General features: G+C 48.0%; 1 protein-coding gene across 1 annotated transcript; it reads left to right on the top strand.

Moving 5' to 3' along the window:
- The first annotated feature begins 5,980 nt into the window (after window positions 1-5,980).
- CBX2 (chromobox 2) lies at window positions 5,981-12,434 on the top strand. Its single transcript, XM_050919963.1, has 5 exons — window positions 5,981-6,055; window positions 6,161-6,204; window positions 7,264-7,329; window positions 8,783-8,852; window positions 9,398-12,434. Exons 1-5 carry the CDS (start codon window positions 5,984-5,986, stop codon window positions 10,763-10,765), a joined length of 1,620 nt encoding a protein of 539 aa, XP_050775920.1. The 5' UTR covers window positions 5,981-5,983; the 3' UTR covers window positions 10,766-12,434.
- Window positions 12,435-13,533: the final 1,099 nt, after the last annotated feature.

Raw genomic sequence — 13,533 nt, 5'->3', positions numbered from 1 at the left:
AAGGCTGGGGAGTTCCAGAGTTTGGCAACAGGGTGCTGAGCCTCTCTCCTGCAGGTCTCCATTTCTGGGCCTGTCCAGGGCAGCAGAGATTGAAAGGCATTAGTATTGGTGGCCTGTGTGACATGAGTTTGGTGATCTCTATCCCATTCCCCACAGCACAAAACCCACCACTATCACTGCAGTTGGCCCCCTTTGACTATGTGGACAGGAAAGCCAACCTTCAACTGTGCATGGACCTTAATTCTCTTCTGTGGTTCCTCTGTTCAGCTGGAAAAACATCCACATGCCTTATGACTATACTTTGATTCTGTCCTCCATGTATTTTCCCCAGAAACCTGAAGGAGCTGGAGGTAACAGCCCAGTGGGAAGGCTTGGGGTAAGGCTGCTCTCAGGCAATTTCTGATGTTCCTGATGTTAAAAAAACTTGTTTTGAACCTCAAGTGGCTAATTTCCAAGGGGAAACAGTTACAATGTTGAATGGAAACTCCAAGCGTCCAGAAAGGGCAGAGACTTATATTGCCAGCATGCAAGTTATACTGCCCCTAACATTCAGAAACTGAGAGTCAGCCCCCCCTCCCAAAGTTGAGGTTTTAAAATATAATAATAAATGTTGGGTTCTTCTGATGTGCCTTTGGGGGCATGGATCATCTTTTCAGGCTTTGCAATCATGAGAGCTAGAAATGTTTTTTTTGGGAGCTGGGATTATTTTCTAATCATAGGACTCCAGGAGCTGGGGCTTTAAGAGAAAACACCAAATATCACAAACCTTATGATAAACTCATGAGAGTTAGCAACAATGAGATTCTTTAAGGCCTCCAGCTGGAAACACAGGGAAGGGTCCCCTGTTCTCTTCACACCCCTCTGGCCTCCACTCAACCTCTTGTACAGAAAGTAGATTGATAAAATAGCCACTGGCTTCAGCCATCACCATTCTGGCTTCCAGGCCAGGCAAACTGACCTGCAGTGTTACTGGAAACAGTGAGTGTAGCGTAATCACTGTGCAAATTAACACAGAAAAGATTTCTCAAGTCCCTAAAATAACTAATAGAGGAAAAGCAGAAAACTAGCTGTAGATCCATAATATACAGATGTCAGCCTGGCTGCAGGGAGTTTTGGAAGCAGTGATTCTGGACCCAACCCCTCCCAAACCACAGAACAACTCTTCAGTTCAGGCAAGAACACAGAGCAGCAGAGGATCCAGCACTTTGCTCCAGAGATGGGTAAAACAATCCTGATGCAGACTGAGCAAGAGTGCCAGCTAAATCTGTAAAACACTTTGGAGTGAAAGGCATTCTAGAGATGTATGTTATTCCTGTAGCAATGGCATCATTCTGGACATGAGGGATAAAGCAGACATAGTGAACAAAAAGGTCATTGTATCTGGATGTCAACCCCCAAGCCCAAGGTGCTCTTCTTTGCTCCCAGAAAGAGATACGATTAACCACAGATCTTCCACTCGTGCGGAACTAAACACAAAACTCATCTCTTTAAGTTAGTTTTGTCTCGATAAACACACTCACAAAAATAAGCAAACAAAACACCTGCATGCAAACATGCCTTTTCTCTGACAGGCCGGGAAGGACAAAAGAAAAGATTGTTATTTCTACATGAACATACTTGTGAAGTGCTCAGAAACTCCACTGGTGAGTGCAGTACAAATACCCAGACAGATAATTGAGATTAAAGGGATCAAGTCCTCCTAAGGCTAAGAGTACATGCAGATTCCCAGGACTGTTTTTCATACTGCCTGCCGCCCAGATGGAGGCTGTTATACTTCTGTTTGTTCCTCACTCCTGAGTATTCAGATTGGCTTGTCACTTGAGCTGATGTATAAGAGTACATCGTGCCAACACACAGCCCCTGCATGCAGGGGTATGAGCTCTTTCTCTCTGAATATTGCTAAATACTAAGATGCATTGCCCATGTATCTTACTTTATTACTTTACTAAACTAACAAAAAAGAAATGCACTCTGTTAGATTTTGGACCCCTCGCTATTCATACATCATCTGTTGGATACAAAAATGCTTCTGGTTGTTCTTTTGAGCTGGCTTAACCTTGACAAATTAAATAATTTGTAAAAAGCAAATACCAAAAAAATGTGATATCATTCAAAGCAGGAGAATTACATATTATTGTTATATGAACAGAGAGCTTCGGAATCTTCCCGCTACCCACAACACATACATAAGGATGATTGTTTTCCTCTTCTTGCTTTCAGGGATTCTCCAAGAATTGTGACCCTGATAATGTTAGATTCTAGTCTCAAAGCTAACTTCTCTGTGCTACAAAAAATGTACTAAATGTAAAATAGCCTTACGGATATGGCACTGTTCTGTATTTGGGAGAAAACAGTACACACATGGTCAGTCTGATCTCATCTGCACTGCTGTAAATGCAGAATAACCCATCTGCATTGGTGTAACTGAGATAAGAATCTGGTCCATAATCTATTAAATGCAGTGCTGTTGTAGCTGTGTTGGTCCCAGGACATTAGAGAGACAACCGGGTTAAGGTCATATCTTTTATTGGACCAGCTTCTGTTGGTGAGATAGACAAGCTTTCGACCTTTCATAGAGCTGACCTGAAGAAGAGATTTTTAATCATTTTAGACATTCTTGTAGCTCATCTCTGACTCCTCCAATTTATTAACATCCTTCTTGAATTGTGGGCACCAAATCTGGACACAGGATTCCAGCAATGGTCGCACCAGTGCCAAACACAGAGGTAAATAACCTCTCTACTCCTACTAGAGAGTTCCTTTGTTTATACCCCAGGATTGCATTAGCTTTTTTGCCCACAGCATCACACTGGTAGCTCATGGTCAGCTGATTATCCACCACAACTTGCAAATCTTTTTCAGAGTCACAGCTTCCCAGGGTAGTGTCCTTCATCATGTAAGTATGGCTGCCATTCTTTGTTCCGAGATGTACATATTGATATTTAGATGTATTAAAATGCTTATTGTTAGCTCACACCCAGTTTAACAAGTGATCCAGACTGCTCTAACACAAGGACCTGGTCTTTTCATTATTTACCACTCCCCTAGTTTTGTGTCATCCGCAGACTTTGTCAGTGATGATTTTATGTTTTCTTCCAGGTCATTGATAAAAATGTTAAATAGTGTACGGCCAAGAACCTCACTAGAAACATGCCTGCTCATTGACGATTCCTCATTTAAAATTTCATTTTGAGACCTATCAGAAAGTCAGTTTTTAATCCATTTATTGTTCTAGTTTTTTAATCAAAATGTCACAGAGTACCAAATCAAACACTTTACAGAAGTCTAAGTATGTTACATCAACACTATTACCTCTATCAACCAAACATATAATCTCATTAAAAAAAGATATCAAGTTAGTTTGACAGGATGTATATTTCATAAATCCATGTTGATTTGCATTAATTACATTATTCTCCTTTAGTTCTTTATGAATTAAGTCTCTTTATCAGTTCCTCCATTAGTTTTCTCAGGGTGGAAGTCAGATTGACAGGCCTGTAATTACGCAAATCATCCCGTTCACCCTTTTTAAAAATTGGCACAGCATTAGCTTTCTTCCAGTCTTCTGGAACTTCCCCAGTGCTCCAAGTCTTATTGAAAAATCAACATTAATGGTCCAGCGAGCTCCTCTGCCAGCTCTTTTAAAATTATTGGAATGCAAGTTAACTGGAAATGCTGATTTTAAAATGTCTAACTTAAGTAGCTGCTGTTTAATATTCTCCTGGGATTCTTGTGGAATAGAAAGAACGTTGTCATCACTATGTAATGAAACTATATCATCTGGTTTTCCTCAGGTACAGAACAGAAATATTTATTGAACTCTTCTGCCTTTTCCGCATTACTATTGATAATTCTACCAGGTCCATCAAGTAGTGGATCAGTACCATTGTCAGAATTCTTTTTGTTCCTAAAATATTTTTTAAAATTCCTTGTTCTTAACTCTACTGGCCATAGATTTCACCTTATGTACCTTTGCTTCTCTTGTCAGTTTTTCATTATTCCTGATTTATATTCATTACTATCAATTAATTTCCCCTTTCTTCATTTGTTATATAATATAATAAATCATTGTTTACGCTTAGAGCTAGCCAAATATTTTTTTAATATTATCTAGTGTTTTGGTTTTTTCATAATTTTTAATATTTTTAAAACAATCAAAATGATTATCAAAATCAGGTTTGATAAACTGAAAAAGTTTTGATAGCCATTTTGAAAACAATTTCAATTAAAGATACTTCAAAAAATAGAGAGAAATGAAAACTTGGCCCATTTCAAACCCTGCAAATCAAAAATGACTTTAAAAATGTCAAAAATATTGGCAGAATTGACTTTTTTTTTCTTTTGCATTTTCCAGTCAGCTCTGCTGAGGGTATAACTCAGTTTATACCAGCGTTTCTCAAATGTGTCCTCCGTGACTGCATGCAGTCACCAGGGGTTCTTGCAGCCACAGCCTCCTGGGTGGTGAAGGAGGGGGCAAAGCAGCAGCCCTTCCCCAGGGGCCACCAATAGTGGTTGAACCCTGACTTCCTCTGGAGACACATAAGCTGGAGGAGCAGGCAGCCGGTGAGTTCCCCAGCTTCCTGGGGGTGGTGGGATTGGGCTTCAGCCCTGGGGTGGCAGGTGGCAGGCTCTATCCAAGGGGGTTCAGGCTCCATCCCCGGGATGTGGTGCCAGACTCTGGCCCTGAGCTTACCCTCCTTCACCCCAGCCCCCTGCTGCCTCCTCCAGTGCCCCATTACCCCCGGTCCCCATTGCCTCCGTACCTACCTCACCATCTAGGGTTAATTTGTCCCTGGGCTTGCCAGGGCTGAGAAAATCCACTGTGAAAGAGCAGGATCGCCGGGGAGGTGGGGGAGTGGGGCAATTTGTCCCAGAACCCCGGCCCCACAGGGGACCCGCGACCTCTGGCCTGGTGGTGGTCCAGGTCTTCAGCGCCATTTCGATGGTGGGGGGGCCTTCAGTGCTGCTGAAGACGCAGAGTGACTGAAGGGCCCCCGCCGCCGAAATGCCACCGAAGACCCAGACCGCCGCTGGGTGAGTACAAGTGCCCCAGGACCCCTGAATCCTCTGGGCAGCCCTGTGAAAGAGGGATTTGTATGTTTGTTAATATCACTTTTCACAGCGCACACAGTAGCTAGAGGGTCCGTTTTTAAAAGCAACAAAAGACCAAAAGAAACAAGAAAAAAGACAAGAATGCTCAAAGCACCTTATTTGTGTTTCTATTCTGTTTAGGTCCAGTAAAGACTAGAGACCACCGTACATTATTGTTATTATTGCACCAAAAACCCTATGATGATAAATTACCAGGATTTGGACACGTTTATGTGCATGTTTATTTGTTTTCCCTAAAGTTAATTAGTTTAGGAACAACGCTGAGAGCGGCCACCAGCCACAGAGCACTCGCTGTGAGAGCCCCTGGTTTCTGCTGCGTGCGAGGGAGGGACCAATCTGTAGGTGCTGTAGGAGTTGGAGCATCTCCTCCCAGTTCCCTGCACAGTCGGCTTTGCAGCCTCTGTGCTGCACTAATGCAGGATTTTGCATGTGCTGCATGAAGGTCGTTGGGGAAACCTAAGGGCTGTTCAATTATTAGGCCTGGGATTATTGCCAGGGCCAAAGGCCCCTCCCCCCAGTTCCAGACTCGGGGCAGGGGGAGCAAAGCCCCTGCGCTGGGCAGGAAGGGGAGGGGTCGCGCGGAGACAATAACTCTCCTTTCTGCAGCAGCCTGACCCCATCCCCTTCCCCAGCTGCCAGTCTCCGCCCTCCCTCTCTCCCCTCCCCTCCCCATTGGCTCCCTGGGAATTTGGGGAGCCTCCGAGCTCGGGGTGGGGGAGGAGCCGGGCACGCGCGCTGCATTGTGTGCCCCCCAGCGGGAGCGCGCCGGAGGGAGGGATGCGGGTGCCCGCGGCTGTCGGGGGCGCGCCTCGGGGCTCCGTCCGGCCAGTCCCGTTGTGTGTCGGGGCGGGGAGCGGAGCCGGCCGGCGCCATGGAGGAGCTGAGCAGCGTGGGCGAGCAGGTCTTCGCGGCCGAGTGCATCCTGAGCAAGCGGCTCCGCAAGGTGGGCGCCCGGCGCGGGCCCCCCCGGCCCGTCCCCGCTCTCCGGCCCCCGCTCCCGGGGCATCCTCCCCGGCCCGGCGCTAACCGCCTCTCTCTCCTCCCGCAGGGCAAGCTGGAGTATCTGGTGAAGTGGCGAGGCTGGTCCTCCAAGTGAGTGCGGGCGCGGGCGCGGGGGCCCCCGGCCCGGCCCGGCCCCTTCCCCGCTGCTGGTGTTCGGGCGGCGCCGCGTCCCGGCCCCGGGTCCTTTTGTTTACAAATAGGAGTGTGAGTCCGTGTGAGTCCGAGTGTGAGTGTGTGTTTGAGTGTGAGTCCGTGTCCATGTGAGTCCGAGTCCGTGTGAGTGTGTCCATGTGTGTGTGAGTGTGAGTCCGTGTGTGAGTGTGTGTTTGAGTGTGAGTCCGTGTCCGTGTGAGTCCGTGTGAGTGTGTGTCTGTGGCCGTGTGTGTGTCCATCCCTCCTCAGTCCGTCCGGCGCACGCTTCGTGCTGCGGCCCCGGCTCCCGGGCCGCCCCCAAGCTGGGGCAGGCGGCTCCGAGCGGGCCCCGCTCCGGTGGGGATGGGCCAGGGGAGCTGCCTGGGTGTCCACGCTTCGCCTGCCGGATGAAACCTGAGCTTGCCATTGATGCCGGTGGGGCTGCGCCTTTCCCAGAGAGGGGGGGGATCTGGCAGCCGGAGGGGACCGTGTCTGTTTACTCCTCCCGCCAGCTGCTCCTGGAAACCCTTTTCCCTCCCGGCTTCTCCTTTCAAGCCCCCTCCCCCAGGCAGCACACACATTGTTATCCTTAATCCTTCGGCTCATCCAGGGCTTGCCCCCGTCAATCAAGGCACTTCACTTTTCTAGACCGTCCCTGTTTTCTGACCCTTGGGCAGAAAAAAAAAATCGGGACTCCCTTTCCAGAGTCCTTTCTGGTCGTTTGTTCTCCAGAGCATCTTCTGCGGTGCACTCTGATGAGAATGAGGTTTGCATCCTATGTAGTGTTGCCATTTCTGCAGCGATTGTAGCAACTCCCACGTTCCCTGCCAGATCATTACTGTAGGGTTATTCGAAGATGTGGCTTTGGATGGGACAGGTGCACTGTTCTCAGAGTCACATCGATCCCATGGGCTGTCATGTGAGCTGCTTTTGAACAGATGATATTCCATATATCAGTCCAAACTTTTTCAAAATGCTTTCATGTTGCTCTGTTATGTGTTTACTCTTCTTTTCCAGACACAACAGCTGGGAACCTGAAGAGAATATTCTTGATCCAAGGCTGCTCCTTGCCTTCCAAAAGAAGTGAGCAAACTATAAATACTTTTGGTGGTTGTTGTTGGATGAACAATGTCTAATCAATCATTTGGTCTTTGGCTGTCCTGCAAACAGCTTACTGAAGAGCTCATCAGGCTAAAATATGATGATACTCTAAACGGACAGTTTAGGTTCATAGACGGCTACCGAGTGTTATAAATGTGATTAATTTGGGGCCAGAGATCAGAATGTATTTTACATAGATCGTGCAGTGTGACCACACTAGCATGTGATACAGACATTTAACTTGGAAATGAGCGTTGGGAGCTGAATGTGCTTGACCTCTAATCTAAAGGTCTGGGCCACTGGTTGTATTTTCATGTATGGCTGCATGCACAGGTAGAGGCAGTTTCTAGAATTACAGAAACAAACTTATTTTGAAAATCCACTGAAACCATACTTGTTGGAGGAATGTGATACTTATCCCCTGGCATGATTGGGTGGCGTGGCGGGGCTAGAGAAACGGTGCTCTCTAGAATGTTCAGTACTCGTATATGGAGCTCAGCTCTGCAATTTGATTGCATGATTAGTTAAGGTAACTAGAACTCCTTGTGCACTGGGGTGCAGATATAGCACTCTAGCTACAGTAGCCACAGCGCTGGCAAATGTTTTGCCTTTGCACTAATATAAAACACTAAACTTTCTGATTGGCCTAAATTATAGCTGGTTTCTAAATCCACTTTGTGTTTTTTTTTTTAAAAATCTAGGTATTATTGTGGGTGGCACAATGACCTGTTGAATAGGGTGCAGCAGTTTAAAAAGTGAGTAGGGTGCTCTGGTGTTCAGTCAGCCATCACTTTGCTCTGGAGACACTATTATTCTAACCTCCTCTCCATCTCATAATTGCCATTCCTATATGGCATCTTGCCTCACAGTCAGAGGGCCCTTTTATGGCCTCTTATTGTCACAGGGAATCATCTGGTAGAAGACAGCGATGCCTCTTTGCCACCACACCTTGCTGGGAGCCTGTTTCTAAGAGGTCTCTTTCCTTCATCATATTGGTTTCCTGTGTGGCAGTGCAGAGCTTGACTGCTGTAAGAACTTCACACACAATCTATAGTAACAGACTTTCTATTCTAGTAACCAGCATCTGTTGCTATGGGGTAAATATTCTACATATTCCACTGCTGAGAGAGCTACTCTGTGACTCCCAGAGAGAATTCCTCTACCTCCCCCCCCCCCCATTCCCCCAGCACTTACAGAATGACCTGGGTGCTTTCCAAACCCATAACAAACAGCTTGGGCCAGAGTGAAATCTGTAGGCTTGGAGCTCTCCAGGAAAGACTGCTGTATGTTTGTCACAAGTATAACACTCATGAGTGTCCGTTGCTGCTTGGATTAGAACTGGGTTGTGCAGCATTTCAAACAAGGGCTCTGCTGATCAGAGAGGAACTAGGCTGGCTCATGGGTGCAGCATTGTCCTCAATTGGTGTGTTTGCAGGGAACATGAGAAAGAGGTGCAGAATCGGAAGAGGGGCAAACGACCCAGAGGCAGGCCCAGGAAACATGTGGTGAGTAACAGTGGTGATGTGTGGGGTGGTGGGGGTGATGCCAGTTCTTGGGACATTCTTTGCCTGAAAGGCCCTTACAACCTCTTGTGTCATAATGTGGAGTGTTGCTGAAATGGATCATACGTCTTGGGTTTCCGCTGGAGAATGGGGGGCCATAGAGCTGCCAGGAGACACTGTTCTGAGAGCAGAATGTATCCAGGAATGTGTCCTGAGGTTGCATATAAGGGGCAGGGATAGGGGGAGCTTCTCTTTATCCAGACCCTTTGGTAATTGCTTATCAGCAATGATGGGGAGGGAAAAGCATGAGTCACATGGAATTTGAGGGCGATATATTAGATCTGGCCGGGGTGCAGTGGGGGCTCTTTGGCCCTTTGCAGAGTAGAGGCCTGCGCACAGTTAGGGACTGATGCATGGGAAGAAGTGATCTGTGGGGTCACTGAGAACAGATTGGTATCTTGCTGAAGAACTTAGCTGGCAGAACTGAGTGTGGCTATCTTAATTCAGGCTGATGTTCTTCCTGCTCCCTCTTTATTTTTATTTTAAAGGAACCAGAGGTGCCTCCAAAAATCAAGTCAAGTAGCTCCTCATCCTCCACGTCTTCATCTTCTTCCTCCTCTGATGAAGAGGATGAGAGTGACTTGGAGGCAAAGAGAGGTCCCCGGTGCAGAGAGACTCACCCAGTGCCACAGAAGAAAGCTCAGATTTTGGTTGCAAAGCCGGAAATAAAAGACCCTGTGAGGAAGAAGCGTGGGCGTAAACCTCTGCCTCCGGAGCAGAAGGCAGCCAGAAGGACCATGAACCTGGCAAAGGTGCTGAAAACAACCCGAAAGGAGATGGGTGGAGGTTCCAAACTGATGGGGAAATTGCAGCCCCAACACAATGCTCAGGCCTCAGGTATTGCTGTACTTAAATCTAATGTGAAAGAGCCCCAAAGTGCACTGAGTGGGCTTGGTTCAGGGGGCTTATCCGCTGAGAACTTGCCCAATATACTGAAGGGCCCCTCTGGGAGCCCAAGCCATGGGATCAGCTGGCAGAGTTCTATCGTGCACTACATGAACAGGATGTCCCAAAACCAGAGCTTGGCAGAGGCCCCAGCCCCAGGGAGGCTGGCACTCAAGTCACAAGCATCCACCAAGAGTAGCCTAGGACTAGACTTAAAAATGAGAAACCAGAAAGGAGCTGGGGAGCCTGGGTTGAATGTGCAAGGATCCAAAGCAGCCAAGGCACTTGGCAGTGGTGCTGGAGGGGATCAGAAATCAGGCTTCACTGCTGGGGCTCAGACCCTGCCCAACGGCAGCAAGGCACCTGTGAATTCGCCTGTCCCAGGAAGCCAGCTGACTTCCAATCAGGAGCTGAACCTTCAAGCTTTAAACTTACAGAGTATCAAAAATGGGCCAAATTCAGCAGGTGGCCGCAGCCTCCCTCGGCATGTCTGTGGAACTGTGGCCAAAAGTTCTGGCACCGCAGCTGTGAATGTGGGGGCAGCCGCTGCCAAGGGCAGCGGGGTAGGCACAGTGCTGAATGCACAAGACACGGGGCTGCCGCCAGGCGTGGACACCTGCAAAAATGAGAAACCAATGCAAAGAGCAGCTGCTGGGGAAAGAGACGTGACAAAAAGTGGTGCCTCATGTATGCAAGAGGGGCACCCCACAAGAGAGAACCACAAGCCGGCAGCCCTGTCTGAAATGAGCACCGGCGAAGACGAGACCAGCTCCGATTCGGATAGGGATTCTGCCTCGTTTCCTGGTATGGGCCAGAACATGTCAGTCTCCATCCAGACCAGCCAGGACTGGAAACCCACCCGCAGCCTGATCGAACACGTCTTTGTCACAGACGTGACAGCCAACCTGATTACAGTGACCGTCAAGGAGTCTCCCACCAGTGTTGGGTTTTTCAATCTTAGACATTACTGAACCAGGAGGTACGAGGTGGGGGGATGGGTTCCATAGCCCCTTCTGATGCCTCTTTCCCATTGGCTTTACCTGATTGTTTCATTGGGTTTTTCTTCAAGTGAATGCCAGATGGCAATGAGATCTGGGGAGGCAAAAATCAGGTGTCCCTGCCCCTATAAGCAATTGGCTATTAAACAGCACTCTGGCTTCCCCCAACAACGTGTTCTGCCATTGCCGGTCAGCAATGTTCTTGGTGGTTCATTGTATCTGTGGAGGTTTCCTGGAGCCAATAGAGATTTTCTCTGAGGGCTGCGAGGAGTAGGATACAATGAAATCTGTTAAGAGCTACCAAAGGGCATTCTGTTTTTCTGACCACTATAGCAGATGGCACCAGAGTAAGGTTAATGCAGTGGTTCTCTGGTGGGGATTAAGGCTGGCTGCTTAAAAGTGCTTAGCAAGTGACTGGTAAGCCAGGTTTCTCTGTGGTTGGATTTCTTTGCTGTACAACTTGAAATGTCAGAACACCAGGTACCTGCAACACCAGAACATGCAAGTACCTGGACAGTTGGGGAGAGGGCTATGGGATCATGCAATGTAACAGGCTAAAGCTTTTCCTTGAGAAAAAGTGAGTTTTGGGGGTTTTTTTTTGTTTGTTTGTTTTGTTTTGTTTTCCTTCTAGGCATTAGCACAAGCTCCTGGGACAGTCAAACTCAATCCAAATCAGACAGCCAACTTCTGCAGTGTTCCACATGCTGCAGGGTTGGGGGTTGCCTGTAGATGTGGGGGTTTTCAGGGGCCATTAGTTTAAGCCCAGCTACCCTCCTGGGCTAGGTTGCTCCGAGTGATGAACGTGAAGTGACTGCTAGTTCTCTTGTGTTGTTTTGCAAATGAAATGGAAATATTGTTTACATTTATATACAAAATCCTCCCTTGTTCAGAAGGAAGGTGGGGGGCAAGGGGGCATCAGACTAAAACTGTTGCTGCTGCTGGCAAACCCAGACCCGCTGTGGTGAGAATGGGCATCACAGCCTGCATTCACACCACATGGGGCACGTTTGGGGTGCACAGCTTGAGCTGGCGGCTGATCAGCAGTGTGAGCTGCTGCTGTGAAATTTCTCTGTGTGCATGAAAGAAGAGAAATCAGGGATGAGAACCAGTCTGGACGATTTAGTGCTCTCCAGATCCAGGCCTTCTCCTTCTCCCAGTATCATTAACACTTCACCTTGCATCCATCAGCCACTAGTCCTGGTGGAGCTTCTGCAGACACCCCCACGCAGCACGTTTGGGAGCATTAAATCACATGGTACATGCAAATACTTGTGGCAGGATTTAACTTGCTGCTTGCACATGTCCTTCAGGCCCGTGTGTAGGTTTTGCAGCCCCAGGCCTAAAGCCACCTGCTACCTGGAGACCCGCTGTGAAGCTCAAGCACAATGGAGAAAACTTTTCTCCTAGGTGTGAGGTTTGTAGGTGCCATGAGGCATGGGAGAGCAGGCAGCTTGAGGCTCTGACTTGCCATTAGCCTTGTCTTGATGCTACCACTAGGAATGAGTGAGGGTTAAAACACAGCGTTTGTGGGATCTAAATTCCTGCCAAGCTCCCATTGCCAGCAAGCTTTACGAGCGCTGTGGAGGCAGTGCATGCGAGGCTCACGCTGGGTGCTGCCAAGTGCCTTCAATTCACATGATTTCAGTGGGACCAATGTGGCTGGGGTGAGGACAGTGCTCACCTCACAGCCTCTCAAGCAGCAGTTCCCTATGGACAGCCTTTGGCAGGCTCTGGAAGGAGCCTCCTTCAGGCAGACAAGGAGGCTTTTGCTGAACTCTTTGAATGCAGCCTTTGCGATTGTAGTGTTCTGGAACTCTCCTAGGTGTTTGGCAGGGGCAGCCTGGTACCTTCACATGCTATAAGAACATGCCTGCAAAAGGCAGCCCTTGAAAGATCAATGCAGCAGGGTGGCCGATGACTGTCTGGGCTGGCGGGTCAGTGTGTTTAGGTGCCACTTCAAAGTGGATGGGTTCACCTTCTACATCCCTGCCCCAGTGACATGCATCTTACTCAGCCACAGTCTGGAGCACCTGCAATGTCAGTAGTGGCTGGGCTACTAAAGGGATGCTGTCAACTCGTAAAGAGCCAAAGGCTGCAGCTCCACTAGGTGAATATAGGCGCACACATATTTCTTCAATTCTGTTTTACTGCTCTGATGTGGTCAGGCATTTAAAATGCTAGTTCCTTTGGGCCTGGGCTGGCTGCTATGCTGGTCTCTCAGGTGGGTAGTGAACGTCAGGGAGGTTTGATAATCTATTGCTGTTGGTACTGTGGTGTCTGGGTTGCTTGCTAGGGAAGGTTCCACTGGATTTTATATTTAATTCATAAACCTTAATTGGTTTAGGTTTCGTTTTTAACAAACGTAAACTTGGGTCCAATTTGAGTTGACAAGCCCTTAATCTTATGCAATGGCTCCTGCCTTGAACATAACCCTGGTGGATTTGTCTCCTCAAGTGTGTGGGACAAGAGGTCATGTGGGTCAGACCAGTTTAATCTGCAGGAGGGTTTGTAAGAAGAGTTGGCTTTGGAGCTCCCTGGTGCCAAAAAGTAACGTCTGTTATTCAGTTGACCTCATAATTCAAGTGCAGCCAAACTAACTACTATGACTTTGAGACCTTCAAATTAGCTTGTGGATTCAGAAGACTTTGCCCCTGTGGTGGCCTTTACCACATGTGTTCTGAAGCCCCAGACATGGGGATGCTGGAAGTTCCTTTACATCAGTAATGAACAAGGGGGGTCTG

Source organism: Gopherus flavomarginatus, chromosome 12 (assembly GCF_025201925.1).
Source record: "Gopherus flavomarginatus isolate rGopFla2 chromosome 12, rGopFla2.mat.asm, whole genome shotgun sequence".
NCBI classification, from domain to species: Eukaryota; Metazoa; Chordata; order Testudines; family Testudinidae; genus Gopherus; species Gopherus flavomarginatus.
The sequence above is the reverse complement of the archived record's forward strand: the minus strand, read 5'-3'. Positions and strand labels throughout refer to the sequence as shown.